General features: G+C 36.2%; 3 protein-coding genes across 8 annotated transcripts in view; 1 reads left to right on the top strand and 2 right to left on the bottom strand.

Moving 5' to 3' along the window:
* The window catches only part of zdhhc8b (zDHHC palmitoyltransferase 8b), a 61400-nt gene extending 52210 nt beyond the window's left edge, over positions 1 to 9190 (bottom strand). For 2 of the 3 annotated variants that reach the window (XM_077241476.1, XM_077241478.1), the window contains exon 1: positions 8766 to 9073. In XM_077241476.1, coding sequence (XP_077097591.1) covers positions 8766 to 8869 — 104 coding nt within the window. In that variant the 5' untranslated portion in view covers positions 8870 to 9073. Of the gene's footprint in view, positions 1 to 8765 lie in introns of all 3 variants that reach the window. The other variant, XM_077241477.1, reaches the window with a different exon arrangement.
* Positions 9191 to 11039: 1849 nt separating this feature from the next.
* Positions 11040 to 19565, top strand: ascc2 (activating signal cointegrator 1 complex subunit 2). 2 transcript variants are annotated; one of them, XM_077241471.1, is made up of 19 exons: positions 11040 to 11138; positions 11776 to 11901; positions 12015 to 12173; positions 12332 to 12505; positions 13029 to 13158; positions 13291 to 13358; positions 13448 to 13561; positions 13671 to 13783; positions 13904 to 13975; positions 14161 to 14265; positions 14365 to 14433; positions 15117 to 15191; positions 15704 to 15929; positions 16043 to 16239; positions 16637 to 16756; positions 17050 to 17286; positions 17688 to 17766; positions 18006 to 18100; positions 18513 to 19565. In XM_077241471.1, the coding sequence occupies exons 2-19, from the start codon at positions 11815 to 11817 to the stop codon at positions 18682 to 18684; spliced, it is 2292 nt and encodes a 763-aa protein (XP_077097586.1). In that variant the 5' UTR covers positions 11040 to 11138; positions 11776 to 11814; the 3' UTR covers positions 18685 to 19565. The 2 variants fall into 2 exon arrangements, with proteins under 2 accessions (XP_077097586.1, XP_077097587.1); XM_077241472.1 differs by having other exon boundaries at positions 11055 to 11138; positions 11805 to 11901.
* rnf215 (ring finger protein 215) lies at positions 18934 to 26453 on the bottom strand. Of its 3 annotated transcripts, none has more exons than XM_077241475.1 (10): positions 26083 to 26453; positions 24301 to 24450; positions 24149 to 24220; positions 23968 to 24053; positions 23830 to 23884; positions 23621 to 23725; positions 22901 to 23017; positions 21898 to 22047; positions 21684 to 21786; positions 18934 to 21575 (listed from the first exon to the last, which is right to left on the bottom strand). In XM_077241475.1, exons 1-10 carry the CDS (start codon positions 26284 to 26286, stop codon positions 21562 to 21564), a joined length of 1056 nt encoding a protein of 351 aa, XP_077097590.1. In that variant the 5' UTR covers positions 26287 to 26453; the 3' UTR covers positions 18934 to 21561. The 3 variants fall into 3 exon arrangements, with proteins under 3 accessions (XP_077097590.1, XP_077097588.1, XP_077097589.1); XM_077241473.1 differs by having other exon boundaries at positions 21435 to 21565; positions 23621 to 23761; positions 26083 to 26425; XM_077241474.1 differs by having other exon boundaries at positions 21435 to 21565; positions 26083 to 26425.
* Between the last annotated feature and the right edge of the window lie 303 nt (positions 26454 to 26756).

Below are 26756 nucleotides of genomic sequence, written 5' to 3'. Positions count from 1 at the left end.
CAGCACATTTAAGAATCTGAAACAAATGTTAGACAACTTTTATGTCGGCAAGGCACAAACTTTCATCTTTCTTATCCTACTAAAATCCAGGTTATGATGAAACATTTAGCTGCTCAGAAAACGGAAGCAGTGTTTCCTGTACTTTGCCTCTGCTAAGCATCCTGGCAAAATAAATTATATTTTACCCAAGATTTGATTCAGAATTAAATGCGATAATGCGATAAAAAGATGAATAATAGTAATAATAATACGTAATGTCTCTCTACGGACATGCCATTTTTTAAGAAAAAACAAAAACAGTGTGAACCAGTGAAGTCTGATTCACGAACAAATGCAAAATGAGTAATTTTTAAATGAATCATTAAAAAATACTCACAATTTAAATCCTGGTTTGAGTCAGCCAGACAAATCCTCCACTGGACGACCTGACTGAAACCATCAGAGCAGTTCCTGAATCAACATCTGACTCACTCCATCATCATTACATTCAGTGTCTGTCTCAAAATTAAGTTTTGTGTAACTAAGATTAATGAAAAATCAAAAGTTCACATCTCCTTCACCGTATGCATCAATAATGCCTGTGTTTCGGCAAACCACAGCGCTGGCTTCATCTGTTGTCATTTCTGCTGTGGCACATTGCATATATCAACCCCCTGCTGTGCTGTTTTCAGGGAAAACAGTGTCAGAAAATTCTCTTTCACTGAGAAAAGCATCACAACACAATTCTATTAGAGGAGCACTAGCTGTGCAATGGCAGTGGGATGCACTGATTTGTCATGCTGGATGAAGAACCATGTGCACACAGATCTCTTTTCAGCGCTACATTCTCAGATAAAAATCTAAAGTCATCACAATTTGGTGGTCAGTTAGTAAAACTGTAAACTAAGCATTCCTGTTAGAAAAAGCTTCCATTTTTGCCTGATACTTTGAAGTCTTTTTCAGCCTGCAAGCTATGGATATTTCCAATATGAAAAAAAGGAGTGATAACAAAATGGGCATTTCTTTATTAATATACAACACTGCTTTGCTCCATAAAATGTAAGCATCATAAAAAGAAAATTACATGGCTCTCTAAATCTGATTGGTTAATCACTGCAATCTGCGCACAGATATTTTTGTATAATGGAAAAACTCCCATAGATCCACTCAGAATGCCTTAAATGGATGGCATACTGATCCATCTGCACTATTTGAACCTGGCAGTGGCATGGTGATGGGGAAGTCTGCATGGCTGCAATGAGATTACATGACTTGGGGTTTATTCGTCTGACTCAATCTCAAAGAATCACTATACAGATAATGTTTCTGTCTAATATAGTTCATTGCTGATCAGCTTTTGATGCTTTTGCATCAGGAATCAATAAAAACAGGTCCAATGGTTAAGCCATGCATGCAGATTCAACAGTTTGTGATTGACATCCTCATTAGAAAAACAATTAAACTAAATAAAAGCATCATATATTATGACCAGTGTTGGTGACAGTTACTTTTCAAAGCAATGCGTTATTATTGCGTTAAAAAGTTAAAAAAAAGTAACTAATTGTGTTGTGATGTTTATCTAAAGTTATTTTGATTATTAGTATGGCTAAATTGGAAGACATTGGTTAACCCTCTGGGGACTAAGCTCTTTTTGGTCCGTTTTCTCTATTTTTACATTTGGGCTTATAAACTATATGTAATGGAGATGGAACACTATGTGTTTGGTATGTATGGATTCAGAAGCTAACATACGCACACATGTAATATGTTTATAAAGGAAGTATGAGTGAAAATGAACCATAAACTAGAGAATTTAAAAAACGGAAATTTGATTTTTGGCATTTATTTTTCTGTAAATCACACATCACACAACAATAGTGAACAGTTTTTGAACAAAAAAATATATTTGTCAAAGCCTTTGCTTGACAGACATGTGTAATTGTTAAATAAAATGTGTAAAGAACAATGAAAAATGTAACTTTATTTACAAATAGTCCCAGGCGTTTTTCTTAGGAATGCTTAGAATTTTCTAAGAAATGCTTTCTCCTCGTCACTCTCCAGCAACAGCTTGTTCTACCGTAAATCGTTTACTGCTTGCCATCATAAAAGTGCTAAAACAATAAATAATGCTATAATTGTATGTGTATATATATATATTATAATTGTTCTGTCTCTCTCTCATATCTCTGTGCGCTCTTGCTCCCTAAAGCCTTGTTTATACTCGACGCGTCCGTTCGCTTTCTGTCGTCTCTGCCACTCAACGCTGTTTGCGTAATAGTATATAGTACAACCCCTTGCAAGGCTACAGAGTCCTCCGATTTGCTAGAATACGTCATGGTAACCTTCCTCTGATTGAGTAAGAAAAATATTCCTCCATCGGCAATTTTTCCATTGGTTGTTGCTCGTGAATCTGCCAAACAACATCGATTTCATTGGCCTTTGATGAAGTGGTATTGCGCAACAAGGAAGTGTGTATACAAGCCGGGTAAGTTTGTTATCACTGTTTACAGCGGAATCTGAGGAAGACGGCAAAAAAGACTGCACCTCTCTATCATTAACAGTTTTTAAGATAATTACACATTTGTAAAAGTATGTCATTTTGGGCGGTACCACCCACTCCATTCCCAGAGGGTTAATAAAGTGAGATTAAATACATAAAGTATATTTTTGCTATTTAACATATTTAATTATTTGGAGGTTTGCATAATATTCTAAGTTTGCATTTTATTGTTTTTATTCATGTTGAGGAATACTGAATCTGTTTTGTGCAAATTAAATTAGTACCCTAAATGCCTGCTCACATTTAGTCTAGAAATACAGTAAACATCATGTTTACACAGCGAACACAACACCTCTACACTTACTCGCGATTTATCTCAACATGGGGACAGGAGGGGTGTCAGTCAATAAATCTCTTTCACAGGCCTTTACCTTGACTGTTCCAAGCTGAGACAGATCATTACATTTACATATTTTAATAAAAGTGTCTGCTAAATGATTAAATGTAAATGCAAACAGGATAACAAAGTAACTTATTTGAAAAAGTAACTCCGATATTTTGTGGTTAATTTAAAAAGTAATTGGGTTAATTTTCTAGTTACTTGAAAAAAGTAATCTGATTACGTTACTAACTCACGTTACTTGTAATGCGTTACCCCCAACACTGATTATGACTCTGCAGGTCTTTCTTATTGGAGCTACAGTATAAATACTGATCCCAATTTTTTTAATGGTAGTTTAATTTTTTCTTTTAAAAGATTTTTTTTTTTTTATCCAGCAAGGATGCATTAAATTGATCAAACGTGGCGGTACAAGACTTTTACACTGCTAAAAAGAAATTATATTTCAAATAAATGCTTCTGTTTTAAACTTTGTTCATCAAAGAATCTTTTTGTAAATGTATTGTAATAATATTACTTTTTTTACTGTATTATGATCAAATAAATGCAGTATTGGTGAGAATAAGAGACTTAGGGGCTCTACACACTAAATGCATTTTTCATAGTACTTATTTTCCATTGTTTTTCAATGTTAACATGCGCTGGGCTAGACGGACGTCTTTAACCGTTGCGCTTGCGTCTCGCGCATGACAGCCTTCTAAAAAAACCTGCGCTTAAGTTAAAAGAAGTTTAAAAAAACTTGTCTCTAGAATTGCACTTCATTCCACTGACCTGCGTCTTTAAAAGCAAAACTGCGTTCTGTGTGACACATTTAAAAGTCTTGCCAACCTTTGTATGATAGTGCATAGGGAAGCAAAAAAGCCCATGCACATAATTCATCTATCATTCATCTCTCGACTGGGCGCTAACAGCTGCAGGTGTCAAAATGTTACGTTCGAAATTTATGGTCATGCATTGGTGTAACTGATAATATGGTATAATTGTATTTCTAAGAGGGTGGACAGACTAGTTTAAGCAACATCAAACTATACCAAATTAACACCAGCAATTGGATCAATCTTCATGAGAACCAGCTTTACTTAATGTCAACTAACCAGGGGAAACAGATTTGATCTCATTACTGTCATGTAGCCTCTAGCCAAGAATACATGAGCTATGACGTCCAAAATTAGATTTGCACATCCATTCTAATGCGAGTCTCACATAGGGTGAGAGTGAGTCATAGTTGTTTTTATTGTTTAAACAGACTTGCAGGGCTCTGAATGGAACAGATATGGTTTAATTGTTGCTTAGCAGTGGAAGAAAAATTAAACAAATACTTAAGACACAGATATAAAGGCTAAATAACTTATCAACGTATTAACTAATCAAGAGTATTTTCAATAGTCATGAGAATTTAACAGCTGTCAGACCAATTCTCATTTTCGTTAGTTGTAACTTACACCTGAAGAGTGGAATATATTTGCCTAATTAATTAAAAGCAGTTTTTGCATTCATTACACAGATAAATCCACCATATGATGCATTAAATAGAAAATGCACAGATAACAGCAATGAAAACGTTTCGGAACTTATCTTTAACTTTTTATCTTCCACAGTTTCCTCTAGGGAATGCAAAAGAAATACAAATCATTTTAAATTAACGAGACAAAGAAAACTGTAGCCAAATCCACAAACTGCTCATGGTTATAATTAAAGTTTATGGCATGTATTCACAGAGCTTTTATGAACAGTTACATATCTGAGGTTAAACTTTTACTTTATCTTTCTGTGCATATGAAAAGAAACTCAACACAGATCAATAGCTATTTCTGCCATCTATTTCTTATAATGAACCATACAGTCCTATTGAAAAATCACATGGAATTATAGGAGCTATACTTCCGAACTCTTTCTCAGTCCCAGTCTCTTCCTGGTTTTAATAATTTATAATACCAGACTCATGGATATTCACCCATACTGACAGAAGCACAGCACTGTTCAACTGAAAGCAAAAATGACCTAGATTGAAATCAAAACCGCTTATACATAACCAAGCTACTCATATGAATAATGCTGTAGATAGTAGAGAATATGTGATGATGAAAGAGTTCTAGGGGATTTGGGAATATGGATTCTTAGTTATATTTGAATGCAATACTTCTGAGAGACAAGAAGGGAAAAGGCAACAATGTCTAATCTTTCAATGAAAATTGGAATCAATGAATGTGTGAGTGAATGAGAGTGAGTGGAATGACTGAATGAGTGAGTGAGTGAGTGAGTGAGTGAGTGAGTGAGTGAGTGAGTGAGCGCGTGAGTGAGTGGAATGAATGAATAAGTGAGTGAGTGAGAGTGAGTGGAATGAGTAATTGAGAGAGTGATTGAAGGGGGAGTGAGTGATTGAGTGGAATGAATGAATAAGTGAGTGAGTGAGAGTGAGAGTGAGTGATGGAGTGAGTGATGGAGTGAGAGTGAGTGATGGAGTGAGAGTGAGTGATGGAGTGAAAGTGAGTGAGTGGAATGAATGAATGAGTGGAATGAGTGAGTGAGTGAGTGAGTGAGTGAGTGAGTGAGAGTGAGTGATGGAGTGAGTGATGGAGTGAGAGTGAGTGATGGAGTGAGAGTGAGTGATGGAGTGAGTGAGTGAATGAGTGGAATGAGTGAGTGAGTGAGTGAGTGAGTGAGTGAGTGAGTGGAATGAATGAATGAATGAGTGAGTGAGTGAGTGAGTGAGTGAGTGAGTGAGTGAGTGAGTGTAATGACTGAGTGAGTGAGTGAGTGAGTGAGTGAGTGAGTGAGTGAGTGAGTGAGTGAGTGAGTGTAATGACTGAGTGAGTGAGTGGAATGAATGAATGAGTAAGTGAGTGATTGAAAGTGAGTGAATGGAATGAATGAGGGAGTGAGTGAGTGGAATGAGTGAGTAAGTGAATGCAAAGAATTAATAAATAATAAAAAACATATTCTGAAGAATGTCAGGGTCTTAACAATAGACCCTACTGACTTTCATGTCCAGACAAAAAAAAAACTGATACATTTGGTGCCAAACCTCCTCTGTGACTGTGGTCAATATCTTCATATCTACTCCTAAAAACACCTTTGTCATTCTCTTTCTGTTTTGCTTATCACCCCATCTCTCTGCAGGTTCTGAATGGCACATTAATAATCGCCGCTGTTCTGCTCTGTTTGAGTCTCCGACCTGACAGATTAATTAGCAACAGAATTATGTGCAATTCATCAGCCAAATATTGTTCTCTTGCTAAACAAAAGCAGTGTCTATGCATGTTATCATAGCTGAAGTCCTCCTCTCACTCACATTTTACATTTTCTAAACATTATAACACTGAATTTACAAGAGTTTATATTGTATTTGTGTGTGCACATACTTACACAGGGTGAAAGTGTTAATCATGAAATCTAACAGAAAAGCATACAAATATTACAGGCCCATTAGAAATGAGAAAGCACGGCAGGGAACAAAGATTAATATAAATGGAGATGAGCGCTTCATTAAAGGCCTTAAATTGAAATTATAGCCCATTATGTTTAGAAATACTACAGACCACAGGACATCTGCACACAGACCGCTTCTAATCCAATCTGCCCCGCATAAGGGAACAAGGGAAAGAGGTTAGACACAAATTAAAAGGGGGTCACTATCTGACAGCTCACACTGATATCCTTTCTTTTCATTGGTTGGAAGGAGAAACTGCTATATTTAAGCCATTAAAAAAGTTTAAAAATCAATTTTCCCTAAAGATCAATAAACATGCACCAGAAGAAAATTATTATAAAGCAAGACTAAATGTCTTAGAAAGTGGTCAAGCCACTTTAAGAACACCTCAAACGGATAAACGATTTGTGGGAAGATCGCAAGGTTTCTTACGTCTCCTCACTCCACACCACTGCTTTTGACATAAATGCAGTGATGTAGTGAGGCCATATGGGAAAAACAACTGAGAACAACCTTGTTAAGATGTGTGTACATGCCAGACAACACCCAGATCCCCCATTAATTCTCACATTCAAGAGAAAGTCATCACACAGCCTTTGTTGCCTTGAAGGTCAATCAACTGTTCTCTAGTGAGCAGTCATTGAACAAGTGTGGCCTTAGGTACTGACATTAGCTTTAGTGGTGAGTGCTGTTTTAAATACCAGATGACATTGAGGTTTTGAGGTCTGAGGGTGGACACTACCTTTTACCTTCTCAGTGGCTACCAGAGGAAACTGAAAACCCAGTCTGTTTCCTATTATTTGCATATGGAATTTTGCATGTAAAGGTCTAAACCTATTTCCAAAACATCATATTAATCCAGAGTATCAAAGAGCAACGGGACGAGATCATCCATTTGCTTAAGGCTCATGCTCCAAAACCAGTACACAACTTTATAGTTTGTATAAAAGTTTAAGGGTGGGACAATTTGAGCAGTAAAATATAAATGTAACTTATTTTAGACATCACATATAGGGGAATTATTCTAGTTCTACAAGTGCCAACATAGTCATCTCCAAAATCAAATTCAGCTGGGTAGTTGGCATGAAATACTTCTGGGGTGTTGACATGTCCTGCAGTACATCTACAATGTTTTGCTAAACCCTTTATGATTATTATGCAAAGCAGGGCAAGGCAAATTTAATTATATAGCACATTCGAAACACAATAGTAATTCAAAGTGCTTTACATAAAAAGGAATTAAAATAATCTTAAAATAATTCCAGCAGATGCATAATAAATAAAATAAAATCGCATTAGAAATAAAAATAACTATGAAAGCAGAGAATAAAAAAAAATTAAAATGATTACTAAATTTGGGGCACCACTATCTGAATGGAAGAGTGAAAGTTTCGGTTTGTGATTTTACACTAGTAGCAACAACAGCTTTCCTGGTCTCTTCACCTCTACTGTCTGCCTTTGCTCGAGGCTTTATGACCTTATATTTGTACTTTTAAAAAATCCTTCTTGTCACATCGCAGTACTATTCAAAATGAACTAGATTAGACAAAAAGGTGTTTAAAATGGTATAGTGTTTAAAAAGCATAGTAATCTACTGACCTAAACCATGATTGAAAAAAACACAGTCTAATCTGCAGGATGCTTATTCTACTACAACATATACCAAAAGCAAATGATTATGCCTGCAAGATGATCAAAATAAAGACAGTGTACTTTGAACTGTAATCTGAATGAGAATAACTGTAATCTGAGTCTAATGTTGATTCTTCAAACAACTGCTTGAGTAAATCAAAGCCTAGCTGTCACAATCTGCTCTATCACACTCACCGCTTGATGAATGATTCAACCTAAAGCAACTTCCTGGCCATCAATGCATTTACAAAGATCACTTTATGCTGATATTTTGTAATGACTTTAGCCTTGCGTTGTAAGAGAAAGCTTTTGAAGCAAAGATCAATGCAATGTGTACACTGAAGAAACACGCATCTTTCCGTGATGTTACAATGAAACTATGTGTATGTCATGTCAAAACCTATCACGACGAATGCACATCCCCCGGCCCTTACATTACATTTACACTACATTTAGAAATCATTGCAATGAATGAACAAGAACAAAAATGTCCACTAAAACAGGCAGTAAGTTATGTAGCAGATCAGCTCAGTCTCTACCTCTATCAATGAGTATTTTATAGCACACATTCTAAGACAAGACTGTTTTGCTGAACTAATTTCACATGTGAAAGCTCAACAGAAACGACCGATATCTTCTATCATTTTAAGACCCCCCAAAATGCACACTTCTAAATGCTAATGTCTTTAAGAAATCAGAGAAATAGTTTAGGTCTACAGTCAAACCACAGGCCCTGTGGTCATTTAACTGTCATAAAACTTATTCCAGTGAGAACCAGTGTTTAGGGAATACCCCGTGGGTAAAAATAATCCTCGTAAACTTACGTGAAAACGAAGAATAAAGTAGTGGATCCCACCAGAAGAGTGGCGGCAGTGGACACCGGGATGTATTTGGTGGGTTTAAATCTTTTTCCAACGCTGTTGGGCATTCTGTAAATCCCACATTCCTCGTTTATTTGATCCCTATCGTTAGATGCACACAAACACAAATCCTGCACCGTTCAGCGCGAGCCGGCTAAACGCTTATTCGCTCATTCGCTCCGTCGCTCCGTCACATACACCGTTAAATCGTGATGCTAGAATACGCGATCGGGAATACGAGCCTGAAAATCCCACCCAGCTCAATTCAGCCCACTGCTGAGGTCACTGCAATGCTTGAGGTGGAGCCTCCGCTACGCATATAGAGGAGGCGACAGACACACGCGCGCTCCATCAGATGGGCCTTTACGCGTCTTGAGGTTTAGCAGCGTAAAAAGAGACTTGGGCTTTTGCTAATGGTGGAGAAATCACACACACTGGGTGGAGTTGACACAGGCCAGATCTAAAGGGAAATAATTCATATGAAGCTCTTGTTGTTTAAAATCATATTAATGAAACATCAAAACATATGGCAGTTATGCATTTTAAAAGATTGAGTTTTGATCAGTGCCCACTGCAAAAACGAACTTTCAATGTGTTTGTGATCGAGTTTGTGGTTCCCGTCTGACCTCTGGTGGCAGATTTGAAGAATGATCTGTTGCCCGTCTGTTGCCCGTCTTGTGTATTTTAGCTTGGGTGCTGCAAAAAGTCAAAATGTTACTAACAGAAGCAGATCTGAGCAGTATGATTGTACACTATTACTGTTTTAAATATAATTTTTACATTTTTATCTTGTCTTTTCTCGTGATTTTTTATTCAATGACTGTTGTCACTTTCTTCTATTATGCATTTGGTCATTGTGCAGCCAATAAATTCGACAAACGTTCACATTGCATGATGAAAATAAATAATTGAATGTCGCATAATGAATATGTACCATAACACTTATTCCAGTGAACAGCTTATGGACACTGCTCAGTGTTTCACGAATAGCTAAAAATATTAAGAGCGCCATAGTCGAGTGTACAATCACCATTACTCTTCTTGTAACTTTAGCCTACAGCTATAATCATTGTGGAGCCAAAACACTGGACAAATTATAACGATTTGAATAATGAAATAAATAAAAGAATGAAAGTAACTAAAATAATTTGTATGTGACAGTCTGGAAGCCTTGCAGCTCAGGTCACCTGCCCACAGAACAAATATTTTTAACCTATGTTAAGCATGTATCTTTTCTAAAGTTATTTGATATGTTAAGTTTTATAAAGTGAAAACCAATGTCAATATCTTTTGTCGAAGTACCTTCCATACTGATAAGAAAGTGCTCGAGCAGCCTGCTATATCCGTCGAAAAAAAATGTATGTTCAAAGTTAGTTTTCTTCTTCATCTTTCAACTGTGTAGCAAATGTATTCATTGTCTGAAGTATGTATAGTAGGGGTATTTCATGCCATTCAAATAACTAAAGTGGAAAAAAAATTCGAGGCAGAATTGGGGATGAGAAAGAGATCCAGTCAGCTCAATGTAAAGTATGAATTGGTAAGACACCCTGGGGGAAAAGCTGTCTTCAATGACAAGCAAAGATTGAACTTAATTTCATCCATCAGTTAAGTAGGCCTAAGTGCAATGTAAATGAACGGCATCTGTTGAGAAAAGGATGAGTGGAAAAACATTCATGAATTGTAAAAAAAACTAAAACTAAATAAAAGATTTAAAAAAAAAACATCCATCTATTTATCTATCTGTCTGCCAGTGTTCCAACCCCTTCAGGCTCTCAGTCAACCCAGGGACCCAAAATAACTAGATTATTTTGGGAACACAATGGCATAGTTTAACAAACAGGGCTTAGATTAAGACAGGATTAGGCCTCAAATCAATTATGATATTTAAGTAGATTTTATAAACATGCCTTAACAAAAAAACACAACATTATTGGTCTGCATCTTGAAAAACAACGGCAGTGAAATATTTTAAGATATACTTTCAGTTTAAACAGCTCAAACATGAATTTTAGTCTGAGACTAGGCTTAATCATTGTCTGGGGATAAACTTTCATTAAGAACAATAACTAATATTTGCCTTACCCATAAATTACTTAACAGATACTTAGGTATACATTTAGATTTGAATAAATAAAAATGTAATGAAAATTAGGTTCATCGATTCATCCACTAGTTAAACGTCGCTCTACGGCGATTCAGGAACAGTTTTTATTTTTGTAAAGACTTTTATTTTGGAATCTCTTCAACACGAGTAGAGTAGACCGGATATCCACACTGATAGAGCTGATGCCTTGAGCTGGAGCTGTTAAACATCTGTTGAAAGATTCAGTCAAGAAGGTGACATTTTTATCACTTGGTTTTTATCACTATTATTTTTTATACTTTTCTGTTTAAATGAACGAAGCTATTTGTTTTTTAAACGCAATAAATCTAACTTTTTTATTAGTTTCGCTCTCAATTGTGGGTTACCTGGCTCATTTTTAGTAACAGTCAACAAAAGTGTGCCGTTTTTATTAATGTCTGTCTTTTACTCAAATAATTTGCAGCTAATGAAAACTGCTGTTGTTTGGTCGTTTTATCTTTAGTAAAGATAGCGAGCTCACTAACACGGCAGCATTAGCCAGCTCGCTAATAATATAGCCAGTCAGTCATCTCATTGTAAAAACAACTGCATGTCAAATTAAATGTTACTATTCTTTTGACAATCTATACAGTGGCAAAATATGTTTATGGTGTTGTCAACCGTCTCACTGGTGTTGGATCTCTGAAACATTAGCCTGTCAACTATCTATACTATAGACAGTAAACCAGTCAATCAAAATAATAACAACTCTAAATTCTTAGGCCAGATGACTAAGGCCTATGTGCATAAACCAGCACTAATAATCTTTTAAACCACCATTTAACTCTTGGCAAATAATTTACAGTTCAGACAGTAAACCAGTACTTGTCTTTGTACTGTATGTTTTATCAGGAGGTACATCCATTGGCTATTTTCTTCAGGGCAGGTGAAATGGCCTGTGCAAAAGTGCCTTTAGATGAACTGCATGTGACTCAGCACTTTGGACCACAAGGCAAAGAACGCACTCTACCAGCACTGGTGAGTGAATATTTCACTTTACATTTATGTCTTTCATAATCATCCACCACTATGGTCCAGTTCTTCTATGAACAATTTGAATGATGATGCCACCTGAATCTCTCCCCTACAAGCACCCCGATCGTAAAGAAGAGAGATGTTTCTTAACCTTTAAGCCCCCACCTGAGGATGGTACACCTGCATTAGTGGAGGAGTTCCTGGAACATGCTCAGTTCATCTCAGAGGATCTGGACTGGCTGCTGGCTTTACCCCACGACAAGTTCTGGTGTCAGGTTGGAATGTCTAAAATACAAGTTGTACAAGTCAAAATGTTAGTAATGAAGGTTTTGGTACAGCCCAATAGAATATATAATATTGTTGTTATTGGATACTTACACTATTTAGCTAGGCAGCTGTCATAGTGTTTCTTTTTTATTCTTTCTCCCTTTAGGTGGTATTTGATGAGTCATTACAGAGGTGCTTGGACTCTTATTTGAGGCACGCTCCCCGCAGTTTGGACCCGTCTGGTATTTCGTTCAGTCCAGCTTTAGCCGACATGCAGAGGAACATTCATCGCTCTGTGTTCATGGTCTTCCTCAGGATGGCTACACACAAAGAGTCTAAGGTGAACATAAACTGTTTTATTACATAAATTATATTGCACAACTAACTATATTATTTAATCTTTGTACTGTGTAGTTTGGGGCAGGCAATTTAGTCCTAGATGCATAAAATAAAACTGTAATTTGAAATTGTTTTCTACTATATATTTTAAAGTGTAATTCATTCCTGCGGTGGTAACGCTGAATTTTCATCACCATTACTCCAGTCTTCAGTATCATGATCCTTTAGAAATCATTCTAATATGCTGATTTGGTTCTCAAGAAATGTTTCTTCTTATTATTATATTATTAATGATGAAATCAGTTCAAAAGAACAGCATTTATTTTATTTTATTCTTTTTTTGTAACATTATAAGTCTTTTACTTTCAATGAAAATAAAACATCTTACTGACCCCAAACTTTTAAACTAATGTAAATGTGTGCTGATGGTTTTGTATTAAATTACGTTCAATTATTATGATGACAGTATATTTGCCGTTCAGTGGGATTCAAAATTGAAAATATTTTTTTATTTTCCTCCTCAGGAGAACTTCATTACCCCTGCAGTGTTTGCAGAGATTATTTACAACAACTACTTATTTGACATTCCCAAAATTCTGGATCTGTGTGTGCTGTTTGGGAAAGGAAATTCCCAACTGGTACATAAAATGATCGGTACTAGTAATCTTATAGTACATTTTTTATAATTAGAAAAATGCATTAACTCACCTGATTTTTTTATTTTTTTACCACTCATACTTGTTTCAATGTGTAAAACTTACATTTCCCAATTTCCCCCTTTTACAGAGAACATTTTTACTCAGCAGCCCAGTTATTATGGAGACCTAGATGAGACTATACCTTCAATCATTCAAGTATTTCATGTGACACAATACACATTTCTAAATGCTTTGATTTGTCAGGGTCTGCTGAACTTCCTAAAATGTGTGCATGTATGTTCTAGGTGTTTGACTTAATATTACAGAAGTGTGGTATTCAGTCAGAGGACACAGGAGCCGGTCAACCTCTCAAACTGAATGCAAACAGATGTCTAACTGCCATGACCATGTCAGAGGAGGTAACCAAAACACATCTTTCTTAAACTTTTTCACAAATACTGACTCTACCTTTAATTCAAAGTAACAATGTGCTTATATTTAAATATGTACTATGTTTATGTCTCATAGGAGCTTGCAGACTTGGTGTTGTACATGTGTGATACCTGCACTACTGTTCACTCTTTCCTGGACATCTTCCCTGAGGCTTGTTCTACCTTCAAACAACACAACTTTCTTAACAGGTGTCACAAATACATCCACATAATGACTCTAACTATAATTCACACAGTGTCCTCAAAGGCAGAAGTTCATTCCTGATATTACTGATACAAAAATAATAAACAGAGCATCTCTCAATGTAGATTATCGTCATTCTATGAGATGGTAGTTCCAGACCTGGAAAAGGCAGTGAAGAAGAGGAATTTAAATAAAAGGTTAGAATGGCAAACTTGACTGATTTGTTCTCTTACAAACCTAGACACTTTTTTGTGAACTCTTGTGTATCTTATACTGTAACTCTGCTCTTGCCTCAGCTGCTGACATGGCATTATACTCTGAACTACTACTACTCTTTTGTAAATTTGTAAAGATAAGTTAAATAAGTTGCAATCTGTCTCAGTTTACAGGAGAACATGTGGAGACAAGTATCTCATTCCAGAAAGAAAATGGTGGAGATTGCTCACCTGCTGCTCCAACACTCGTGTTTACAGCCCATTCTGGAGGGGTGAGGGAAAAAATACATGCTTTTAAACCTCATTAGATTAGGCAAACACAAGAATGAATACCAAATATCCTTGATCCTAAACGTCAATCATTTTCACAGCTCTGAAAACGTGGCATCCTTTGTAGAAGATCTTCTACAGAACTTCACAGCTTTCCTTCAAGAGAAAAGGTAAATCATGCAGAAATCTCTCACCAAGTGTATGGTTTAGGGGTGTAACAGATTCAAATTATTCACGGTTCGGTTTGAGTCACAGTTTTAGGGTCATTGTATAATAATATAAAAAAAGAACAAATAACCTAACAAGCAGCAACAGCACAAATAAATATAATAGAGCAAAGACACAGAGTGTTTTTTAGTTTTTTTTGGTAGATTTAATTAGTTTTCAGGTACAGAAATTGAATAAAGTAATCAAATGTAAAATAACATTGCATATTTTACTGTATAAATTAAATACAAATCCTCATTTAAGTTACAAAAGATATTCAATCAAGAGCAATGAGTAATTTATTTGTCTTTTGTTGGTTGATTAACACTAAAACACAGACAGCATGAATATTAGTCTGCTGTCACGTTAAGACAACGCACAGATCCAATACACTGGTACTGTACATGCATTGTCTTACTCGACTGTTTGTTCACTGAACTCTTGTCTGTTTTATTTGTTTTTAATTTCCACAAACCATATATCGTCAGATTTGAGATTAACCACTGTGCAAGTGGGTGGAGAATGGTACAGATCGATTTTCTTTCTGAGAACCGTTACACACCTATGGTTTTATATGTAATCTATCACAGCTGACAACTAAATTCAATTGCATTCTCATTGCACTGTTTGTCTCTTTATCTCTCAGATTTCTGGCAGATTATGATGAACAGTTCCCTATAGTAGATGACATCAGTCTCCTTCAGCAGGCTTTCCCTCTTTTGTATCCTTTACTATGGGCACTGTATAGAACACTGTATGCTGATTTTGAAAGTAACAAAAGGGGAAGCATTCTGGCATCTTTCAGGCTTCTGTCTGAGAGAAGACGACCTCAATGATTTTAGAAATAACCTGTCCCAATTTTTAATTGTTTTCCTACACCCTTGATAAATATTGATGCACTGATACCATAGCTAGTCTCATTTCCTCCAATACTTATCATGTATATACAATGTTCACTTCATTAATGTTGCCCTGCAAAGAAACACTGGCAGCAGAAGCAGATTGTTAAATGTCAGAGAGATTATTGCAGCATTAATGTTTATGCCATCGATTCAGTGCTAGTTTACCCTGTTGTGCTAGTAAAGAGAGGACCACAAAGCATATTCTGCCTGACTAGCCTTTGAAATCATGTCTTTACTTTTTTCTGTCACAGAGAATCAGAATAATACATCTTTACCTACTTTTTTAAACTCCTTTCTATGATTTGCTATTCTCCTTGATCTTCCCACTCAGAGACGACACCAGGACATCTTACCTGTTGCAGGGTGTAGAGTCCGCCTGGGAGTTTGTGGGGAAAAAGAGAAACTTCCCCTCTGCAATCTCATCAGCCAATCACAGTGCAGGAGCCAAGAGCAAGACCGGCAGAGATTTAGAAGCTTCCCGGCAGGAAGGAGCGGGAGTCAGAGAGGAGTTGAGAGGAGCGGAAGCTATGACTGACACTCCTCGTAAGGGTGACAACGTGAGTTCATTAGCTGCTAAAAAATTCTACAACATTGTTGAAAATGCATTTTTAGCACCCACTGATGAAATAAAAAGTATTTTTTCTATCTTTTTTTTTCTGGGGGCCCATAGGGGGCAGTTTGCACATTAAGTGCTGGAGAAATGGAGTCTCTGCTGACCCATATCCGAGAGCTGCTTCCAGACTTGGGAGATGGATTTATCCTGGCATGTTTGGAGGAGTACCGCTACAATTCGGAACTTGTCATAAACAACATCCTGGAAGATAAACTGTCACCTTCTCTTGACAAACTGGACAGGGCAATGGCCAGGTAGAGTCCAACTGAAGTGTTTTGCATACAAAGATTGGTAACACTTACAATAAGTTCCCATTAGTTAATGCATTAACTAACAATGTGCAATACATTTGTTGCAGTATTAATTCATCTCTGTTAATATTAGTTAATAAAAAAACAACAACTGTTCTTTGTTGATTCATATTAGCTTAGGAGTTCCATTAAATAATTGATAACTTTTGATTTGAATAATATATTAGTAAATGTTGAAATTAGGATTTACTAAGCTCAATAAAAAGTGTTTTTCATTGTTAGTTCATGTTGACTAATGTAGTTAAGTATTGTAACCTTATTGTAAAGGATTACCCAAGGATTTATGGTAACTCGGGTCCACTTCATTGTTACTTATTGGCTCTGTAATGTTGCCCTGTAGGCCTGTGAAGAAGGAGCTTCCCTCAGTTTTGAGCACAAGATCAAATGTGTTTAACGATGACGAGTTCGACGTGTTCAACCGTGACCGATTGGACATGAGTCGCATATGGAAAGGCCGGAGGTAGGTTCTGTGAAGCCATGTTAAAATTCTGTAACAGTTCTTCCCAATTAAAGAAACATTATCCCATCCTGCCCTGCAGTACCTTACTCTGTGATTATTATTTTTTTACTCTGTTTAGTTAAACTATCCACTGAATATTTATGAAAATCCAGTTGGTCAATAGAAAATAGTCTTTGAGAAGTACGTTGTAAAATTACATCAGAGTAGGCATAAAGTGAACTTGTGAAATATTCAGTTCAAGCTGTAAAAGCTGGTTTGTGTCAGCTAGAAATTAAAATCTCTGTGTATTATAGGCAGGGGGAGAGTGTACGTGCCACACTTGATGACAAGCAGCACATAGAGGAGCAGAGAGAGAGATATCAAGCCTACCAGACAGTGGTGGATGAGATTCCCATAGCGAATGAGCCCTCTGGAGACGGTGATAATGCTTTCGGCTTGGATGATTATGACGACGAATATGACGACACGTATGATATCAACCAAATAGGAGCAAATGATCTGGATGAAGAAGATGAACTATTGAACCGCAGGTATGAGCTGTGACCAGTGTATATACTAACAATCCTTTCCCACTTCCTGCTTGCATTTACCATTGTAGATATTGAGAGGAATGCATTCCCCTCAAAGGTTTTCAAACACAAAAACTCATCTCTGCTCTGAGTATAATTATTATTAGTCATATTGATAAAATATTGATATTGATCAAAAACATGTTGGCCAAAACGTGGAGCCCTACAAACACTTTTTTTCCTTTATTTTTTTAAACAGTTTATATAGCAGTATATATATATATATATATATATATATATATATATATATAGTTACCATACAAATCACAATTAAAAATGTTTTCCCCAAATTGTGCAGCCCTAATTTTTATTGGAATTTTTAAATTTACATTTAAGTTGGCATCTATGTATTCACCCTTTAGGCCGTTTACCACCCCACAAGTTCTAAGAACAATCAAAAAGGCTCAGGTGGAGGAGGACGAGGAGGAAGAAGAGGACACGGTTTGAATGAATCACTTTCTCTTATTTTATATTCATTGTCTTTAAATTCTCCTTTACACAGGTGTTTTGATGTGTGTGATAGATCATATGGTGCTTTCAGTACTTGACTTTTTTTTCTTTTTCTCTTTTCCTGTTAATAGGAATTAGACTGATTAGTCATACATTACAATTCCAGGCTCTCACATAAAAATGCACATATCCATTTTTACAATGATCTTGTCCTATGTCATTTTGATCAGAATGACGCTGTGAAAAAGGATTACTTCGTCCAGGACCCAGCAGTCCTCAGAGAGAGAGCCGAGGCCAGGAGAGCTGCTATGCAAAGCAGGAAAGGGTAAGTTTGACAACGGACTGGAATCATAGGCCATGTCCACAAAGCAACAGAATACGGTTGTCAGTCCTGTATTTGAGTTCTTAATACGGTTACATTCACACACAGTTTAATTACGGGAGTGACAGCCACACCCGCATTCCCGGAAAAACTGCTGTGTGAATGGAACCGGACTGGACAACTAGTTGTCTGTCACACCATACAGTGCGAGAGAGCAGCTCTGCACTGCACAAACGTGTGTACTGTATTTTTTCATATGTGGTTTCACTTTTGGTAACTAACAGTGACGGAGATGTGAGCTGTGTGTCAAAGCCATAGTTACACTGCACATTTGTAATGGTTATTGTGTCTAACTAACCTACAAATCATGGATCAGTCAGTCATTAATTTGATTTTATTTGGTTTTTCCTAATAGCTACAGACCGCCACCGGCAAGTCATGTTGTAGGTGGTCCAAGGGGGCGGGGACAGGCGCAGGAGACCGTTTTGGACCGTCGTAGAAAGGAGGCGAACAAGAGCAGAGGAGCCAATCACAGTCGCAGAACGATGGCTGACAGGAAGAGGAACAAGGGCATGATCCCTTCTTAAGACTTTTGAATCAAGAACAGAACATTACACAGTTCTTGGAGAACTGAAAAAGCAGAATGAAGTACCTGAGGTTAATTGTAGCTCTTGTTGGCACATGGAGATGACACTCTGGTCTATTACATAGGCCTAATATTTCTTTCAGATTGAAAATTAGTTCTTGATGAGTTTATTTTCTGAAGTATAAATCAATATAAAAACAGGCTGATTTGGAGTTTGAAGTGTTTAGTAAAATGCACAGGGATGTGTGTCTGTAAAGGGATCAAGATAGTCATATTTTATGTTTTTGATAGTGACAGTCAACACTATGACACGAAAACAAAGTGTTGTAAGGCAAAAAAGCCATTTCTTTTGCCCTGTAACACACAAGTTTATTGGACAGAGGAGAGGTACAAACAGTTATTGCACTGTTAATAAAATTCAACAAATAAATAAAGGAACATCAGGTTCGAGAATGTCGCATCTAAAATAAATTACTACAAAAGATGCAGTACATTACACTGTTAAAGCAAAAATGGAGCTCAAAAGATCCTGTTCCAGTTCTCTAAAGGTTCAGAAAGCGATTAAGACTTGACATAAGAGCAGTCCTTTGAGAAACCTTCCCACTTGAGGTTGTACAGACTGGCGGCAAAGTCCGATTTCAAACACATTAATCGTACTGTGCCAAAGGCTGTGAGCATTCGTCACTCTGGAAGAGAGAGATGTCCTTTTTCTTACATAGACTTTGAACAGGCAATGTTCGCTTGCCATTTAGAGCAGCATATTTCTACTTGCTAAGATAAATTCAAAGCATTTTGTAACAGAAAGCATATTTAAGAATGCTTTTGAAATAAAATGTAAACCATAGAAAGATAAAACATGAATAAATACTGTTCTTATTAAAACTTTGTCTCTTTGTTGTTCCTCTTGTGTAAGTGGTTTTTTTTAATGTCATGGTTGTTTACCTGTCTAGCAGATGCCCTCCTGAGATAGTGTGATATCTGGGATGGGGAAAATTCCTCAGATTTGGCATAAGTATAGATTGTGATTGAATGATTGGCTGCCTTGAGATTCCTTATTCCTATGTCATATCCTATCTTTAAGTACATTTACATGCGCAGATATAATTGAACTACAGTGGTTTTTTTGCACAGTCGAGCTACAGTATTCATCTGTCTGTCCAAGTATACGTGACACAATGCACACTGGAATATTAAAAGGAATAAATACACGTCTTTCGAGGGATGCGCAATCTTTCAGAGCCAACTGTAGTCTGTAAACATGCTGAATGAAGCTGAGCTATAATTGCCTCTTTATTAGAAGATTGTTTTAATGTTTTTGAAAGAAGTTTATTTTAATCAAGGCTGCATTTATTTGAATCAAAAATACAAAACCAGAATATTGTAAAAAATTATTACAATATTGAAAATAAAGTTTTTTCTAAGATTTATTTTCTTAAATATATACTGTATATATATATTCCTATAATGGCAAGAATTACTTAAGTCTTCTGGGCGCATGATCCTTCAGAAATCAATGTTGAAACCAATTGTGCGGCTAAATGTTTTTCAGAAAACAGATTTTTTTTTTAAAGGATTCTTTGATGAATTGAAAGTTGAAAAGAATTATTTTTTGGAACATTATAAATGTTTTACTGTCACTTTTGATCAATATGATGCATCTTTGCTCAACAACAGCAAAAAACCTTTTGAAAGGTAATGTAGGTTTGTTAGCCTAACAAAGCAAAAACCTGACTGGCATTTCAGTCAGACTAAAGAATTAACATGACATTTAAATAGACAATTTGAAACTCTAAAATGCATGTAAATGTACTTAATAGTCCCTTATAAATAATCTTTAAAAGTGACACTAACATAGTGAAAGTCGCTCTGTGCAACAAGAAGGCACAGGGCATCCTTGCAGCTCTTTGTATGGAATACAGATACTCCTTTCATGTATCTTTCATTTACTGGGTAGTTTAGAGTAACAGAATTGATTAACATGCCCCATTTCCTCTGAATTGGTGCTAGTGCTGGAGCTGGGGGTTTAGTCGTCAAAGCCAAACAATTGCACTACGATGGTACTACATTATGGTGCCCCATACTTGACATGCATTGGTGGAAAAAACAAGATTTCATGGCCATGTATTAAGTATTCGTTCCCACAACAAATTCTCCCCCCTTGTTTTTTGGTAATTATTAGGCAAATCATGAAATGTTTTAAATCGCAGCAACGTTGTACAGATTTATTCCCTCATTTTAGTTTAGTTAAATCACGGCCACAATTTAACTAAAACATGGGAATGAATGAATAAAATGTGGCTGCAGTATTTTTTTTTCTGCATGTATGAGCCTGCGACCATTATGTCTCTGCTTACAATTCTTAACAGAAACATTTTATATGCTCTTAAAAGATGTCAAGACCACAACTTCAAGGTTAGGACCATCTTCAGGCAAGAACTGCATCTTTTTTTTTTTTTTTGGGTGGAAAAGGGAGGAACAGGACCAGCCCTGGTATCATGTCATATGATTCCTCCTTAATTTGAAGAGATCTGAATCATTACTTCTGTTTTTTGCTGTGCACATGACTTCACAATCTGTGTATCTGTAAACTGCTGAGTCGGTTAAACAAATGTAACTGGAGTACTCAACTGTGTGCAAAAGAACCTACTTTCAAGAAACTACTCAAGTGGTCTGATCAAAGATCCGGAACTAGTCCTGACTCTTGGGGTCTCTTGAAAGAACTCAAGTTATATAGTCTTTGGAAAGGTCAAAGATCATTACCATGGAGGAATCCTGACCTTACAGTACAGAAGACGGATTTAGTTGCCTGAATCAGAGGAGTCAATCCAATTCCACTTTTTCCTAGTCCAGAATCCATCCTGGTCCAGTTCAATAAAAATTACCTGGGATTACCTGGGAGAAAGAGAATGAGAACAGCAAGAGTTCAGACTCAGATCAAATACAGTTTGCATGGAGCAAAGATATATAGATAGATGAACAAGTAATATTTGTTTTTCTCACCAAAAACGCTACGCTTGCAGAGAGGGCATGTCTGCTGGAGGAGAAGCCAGGGATCCACACAATCTCTGTGGAACTCATGGAGGCATGGTAACACCCTCAAACACTAAAACACACCCAAATAGAGGACTGATCAAATTTCTGACAGACTGTCTCTCTTTATAAAAGAATAATAACTCTACCGAGCAAAAGCATAAGAATGTAGAATATTTGTCACCTGGTTGTTGTTGTATTGCTCCAGACAAACTGCACAACTGTCCGTCTCCACCGGCTGAGTTTGTGTTTGGTCACACCTCACTTTGAGCTGCCGGTATGTCCTCGTCTTCAATGCTGATAATCTCTTTAAAACGTCTTGCTTTATGTTTGACTGTAAGACAAACAGTATATTTTATTGTTGTTATAAACTATGTACAGTGTATAGACTACTGTTCAAAAGTTTGGGGTTGATTTTGGTAAGATTTTTTTTTTAATGATTTCAAAAGAATTCTCTTATGCTCATCAAGGCTGCATTTATTTGATTAAAATATAGTAAAAGTGTAATATTTTTAAATATTATTACAATTTAAAATAACTTAATATCATTTTAATATTTTATGTAAGTGCGATGGCAAAGCTGAATTATCTAAATCATTCTAATATGCTGATTTGGTGCTCATAACATTTATTATTATTATCAATGTTGAAAACATTCCATTTTGTGAAAAAAAATCTATTTTGTGGAAACCATAATCAAACATTTTCAGGGTTCTTTTATAAAATGGAAAGTAAAAAAAACAGCATTTTTTTTTTTATCGAAATCTATTGTAGCGTTATAAATGTCTTTACTGTAACTTTTGACCAAATTAATTCATCCTTGCAGAATCAAATTATTTAATTCTGGGAAAAATCTTGCTGACCCCACACTTTTGAATGGAAGAATAATTTTCCCTCTAAGCCTCTACTTAACGCTGCTTCATTTTAACAGTTAGTAACATTAGGCTCGCGGTTCCACAGACAAGGCTTAGATTAAGCCAGGCTTATGCCTTCAATTACGGCATTTAAGTAGCTTTTATAAACATGCCTTAGAAAAAAAACATTATTAGTGTCAGTGCAAGTTACTTTAAGTTAAGACAGCTTAAACATGCATTTTAGTCTGGGACTAGGCTGCGAAACCAAGCATTAGGTTTTAAATCAAAATCTTTCTAACTTCAGAATGAATCTGTCACAAAAACAGCGTTCACCTCTAAATCATCATTAAACTGGTTATCCTGGTACTGCCAGCGTGCTTGAACTATGACCCCTGTGGAGAGGACAAGGGCCACCAGAACGACAGTGTTCCAAAGCTGCTGGAGATATTTCTGGGCAGATGGACAAAAAGAAAGATAAAAGAAGAGAATTGCTCCTTGCTAACCAATAAAGGTGACATTTCATATTAAAAAACATAAGATGATTATATACATGACAGTGCTAAAACCTTTTGAGCTGTAAGTAGAGCTGCACAATTCTGGATAACTTGAGAATCAAATTTTTTTTTTGTTCTTTAAAATAGAAATCACGATTCTGAATAGAACTGAACAAAATAGCATGCAATTTACTTTCAAATGGTAATTTATTCTATTTCGATCAGTACCGTAGATATCATTTTTAATATCCGAACTATAATCTTTAATCCCAGTACTTCTGTGATAATTTTGAATCATAATTTTTGAAGCTGTTTCGAACCACCTACATGACAACTGCTCTCTCTGGGTCAGCATCAGCACTAAAGCAGATTTGAATGCCAGATGTGATCTTACTTGTCAAAGGTTTAATAGACGTAGCAGAATCGTTGTCATTTAGGAATAAGATTGCATTGCTGTATGAATTAAAATCACGATCTTTTAACGAATAATCATGCAGCTCTAGCTGTAAAGCTATGACAGTACCCTGGATGATATGAGTTGTCTTCAAAACGCTCCTACCTGGACCTGAGAGTTGGTCTCTCCAGTGCAGATGACCCCCTGCCATTCCCCGTACAACCCTCCTCTTGAACGGCCACAGCTGGACCACAGGGTCAAGGTGGCCCCCTTTGACACCGCATATAGAAATATTACACGCCTACACTAATAACCATAACAAGCATGAAACTATACTGCTGCTGCACAGGAGCTTATTATCAGTCAAATCTTACCAGGCTATCCTGTAGAAAAGTCTTATAAGTGATTTTGGCTGTTGCATGAAGGCCCCTAATTAAAAATAATAATACATTTCTAAATCCAGTATATTGTTTATTCCGAAGAATACCGATAATTGAATGACTGATGATTACCTGAGGAGTGCTCCAATGAGCTTAGTGACATTTTCTGATGTCTGAATGACAATGATTGGCTTTGAGAGGACTTGAGAGAGATCCATCTGTAGAAGTACAGTTTTATTTTGTTTTCATATTTACCTAATAACCATTATCCCATCAAATAAAAGTTTATGGAACAGAACAGCAAAGCCCTCACCTCTCTGACGGTATTCTGGTTTAAAGCCAGTATGATCAAAGCCGACGCACCAAAAACAAGAGCACGCTTCATCTATAGAGGAGAGAGCGGTCAGTTTGATCAGTACTAACTTGTCATCATGCTTCAGTCTTCACAATGACCGTTTTGAATACCTTATTGACCACAGAGGCAGCAAATGACTCCTGGTTGCTGTTGCTGGGAACTGTGCCTTCCTCCATCTGGACAGGAACCACTCCAATCCACGGGTTCTGATCCTTCCCATCACTGCTTTCACCGTTGCTTTCAAGAGCTTCATCTTTTATCTGCATAGACAAAAGGAAGCATGTCACTGATCTTTAAGACAATGGACAAAGCATGTCCCACAATCTTCACTTATCATTAGTTTTTAAAAAGAGCAACATCTACATTTTAATCAAAAGATCAATCGAAGATGATGATCACTAGAATGTTCTTTAATTTCTTTTCTTTTAAATTTAGAAAATTATATATAATTTTAAGCAGTTGTGCTTATATGTTCACAATTTATTTAGTCATAGAAGTGAATGCTAATATTGTCAATATTTGCAATATTTAACATAATATTGATAAAACTTACATATAAAAAATGTTTTCTGTTTGTCATTTTAAAGTTTTTTTCTTTAACATTTTAAGGATATACTGACACCATTAAGGTTATATTAGCTGTATGTTTAATGTATGTATGTATTATACCGAATAATAATACATAAATTAAACATACAGCTAATATAACCAATATGGTGTCATTCTATTAATATACCATACCAATGTGCCAAAGGAGAGGAAAGTGTTGAAATACAAATACAATAAATAATGCATGTTCTATTTTAAAGACAGAAAGGAAGAAACCCACATTCAAAACAGTGAAATTAAATTAAATGGTAGTGTATATAATTTTAGCAGTTTAGCAAAATACAAAACAGTTGTTATTCTATTTTCTCTGGGGTTCTTCGGACCAAATGGTCCCGAAGAATTTAAATAAAAAAATGTGTAAAATCATAGCTTCATCGGAATGGTCCGAAATTTGGTGACTTTGTTGGTACTTGGTATATGAACACCCCAAAATATTTGAATAGTCTAAGTGGTTGTAAAAAAAATGGTCACACTCAGGGCCTTCGGGTCCAAATGGTCCCGCCATAGGAAATGAATGGGAAATTGGCAAAAATGTGACAATACAGAGTTTTTTTGTGCGTACAATCTACAAATCAGCCACGATCCAGAAAAAAAGCACACAACAGTGAAGGGGTGAATCTATAAAACATCAAGAGTGCAAAACAGACACATCCACACACACACACACACAAACACACTTTTATACATAAACAAACGAATACATTCAGATTACATATGTGTTTTGCATTTTTAAAATGCTCAGTTTGTCCACCAGATGGCATCCATCTAATTTCAAAAATTGCTTTTATGAGGTCTAGGCTTGACTCTAAAATGAAATACAGATTTAAAAAAAATAAAAAAATATATTTTTTTATTTTCTATTATATTCAATTGGGGGAAAATGGGGGGAAAATGGGTCATATTTATTGCATAAATATTAATTATAAATCTTAAATTATCTCAAAACACCAAAAAATAAAATAAAAAATATTATAAAAAAATATATATATATGATTTTCTTTTTATAAATATGAATCAAACCCTTCCGGACCATTTGGTTCCGAAGACCCTGAGTGTGACCCTGAAATGAAGGACCCCAGAGGGTTAAGTAATTTATAGAACTTAATGCTATATTGTCATTTTTTGTAATATCTAATATAATTTTTATGTCAATATTTATACTATTTGACATATGATTTTTATATCACAGTGCTGACCCAACACGAGAAAAGTGTTACAGCCATGGCAAGAAACACATTCAGAATAGTGGAAATAATTTCCAATATCAAGCACTGATAACTTACTAATATGAGGTCTCCTTTGAGCTCATTTTTCTTTTTGCTGTGGTTTTCCACGGGGTCGTTCTCCAAACTCCCCTTGACCACCTCACCCTGAAAAACATCCTGATGCTCTTCCAGAAACACCTCTACAAATGCTACCTGCTCGCTGGAAACTAGCGGGCAAAGCCACAACGAGCACAGCACAGAAAGACAAGCGAATGCGCCCATGGCTCACTGTCAGTTGATGTTATATGTTATCATAGTAAGTCATAGACTGAAAGTTAGAGCCATACTGACAGGACAGGCTCGGTTCTGTCACCTCCTCCTGATGTAAACAATTTGAGTGGAGTTCTTCTTCTACGGCTCCGTTTTTGGTGCCTGCACTTGTGAAAGAGAAACTAGCTAGAAAGGCATATGTTGGTGGTAAATGTATTAAGTCCGCGAGGGGGTGCTGTGTGGTCCAATCATTCATCATGACACATTAAGCTCCGCCTACTCAGTGTTTCGAGTTGTAACAGCATTCTTGGTATTTCTATTTCTATTTATGTTCTTCATATCTTCGCCTCAGCCGTCATGAAAAGACGAGTGCTCGCCACCCAGTGGTAAACTGTAAAGCCGTTTTTAAAAGATTATTTTTTGTGCTTTATCATGAGCTATTATGATAATTTTCACTCATAATGGTTACATTTTGGTGGTTT

Source organism: Siphateles boraxobius, unplaced genomic scaffold, assembly GCF_051911475.1.
Source record: "Siphateles boraxobius isolate OS27281-9 unplaced genomic scaffold, OSU_SipBor_1 24, whole genome shotgun sequence".
Classification (NCBI taxonomy): domain Eukaryota; kingdom Metazoa; phylum Chordata; class Actinopteri; order Cypriniformes; family Leuciscidae; genus Siphateles; species Siphateles boraxobius.
The sequence above is the reverse complement of the archived record's forward strand: the minus strand, read 5'-3'. Positions and strand labels throughout refer to the sequence as shown.

What these genes read in the sequence shown, in the direction of transcription:
- ascc2 (XM_077241471.1), top strand. Translation starts at nt 11,815, where the DNA reads ATGGCCTGTGCAAAAGTGCCTTTAGATGAACTGCATGTGACTCAGCAC. An exon ending in TTACAGCCCATTCTGGAGGG is followed by an intron (nt 14,266 to 14,364) that starts GTGAGGGAAAAA and finishes TCATTTTCACAG; the next exon opens with CTCTGAAAACGTGGCATCCT. An exon ending in CTGGACAGGGCAATGGCCAG is followed by an intron (nt 16,240 to 16,636) that starts GTAGAGTCCAAC and finishes GTTGCCCTGTAG; the next exon opens with GCCTGTGAAGAAGGAGCTTC.
- rnf215 (XM_077241473.1), bottom strand. Translation starts at nt 26,286, where the DNA reads ATGGGCGCATTCGCTTGTCTTTCTGTGCTGTGCTCGTTGTGGCTTTGC. An exon ending in CTGCCTCTGTGGTCAATAAG is followed by an intron (nt 24,221 to 24,300) that starts GTATTCAAAACG and finishes TCTCCTCTATAG; the next exon opens with ATGAAGCGTGCTCTTGTTTT. An exon ending in AGCAATACAACAACAACCAG is followed by an intron (nt 21,787 to 21,897) that starts GTGACAAATATT and finishes GGTGTGTTTTAG; the next exon opens with TGTTTGAGGGTGTTACCATG.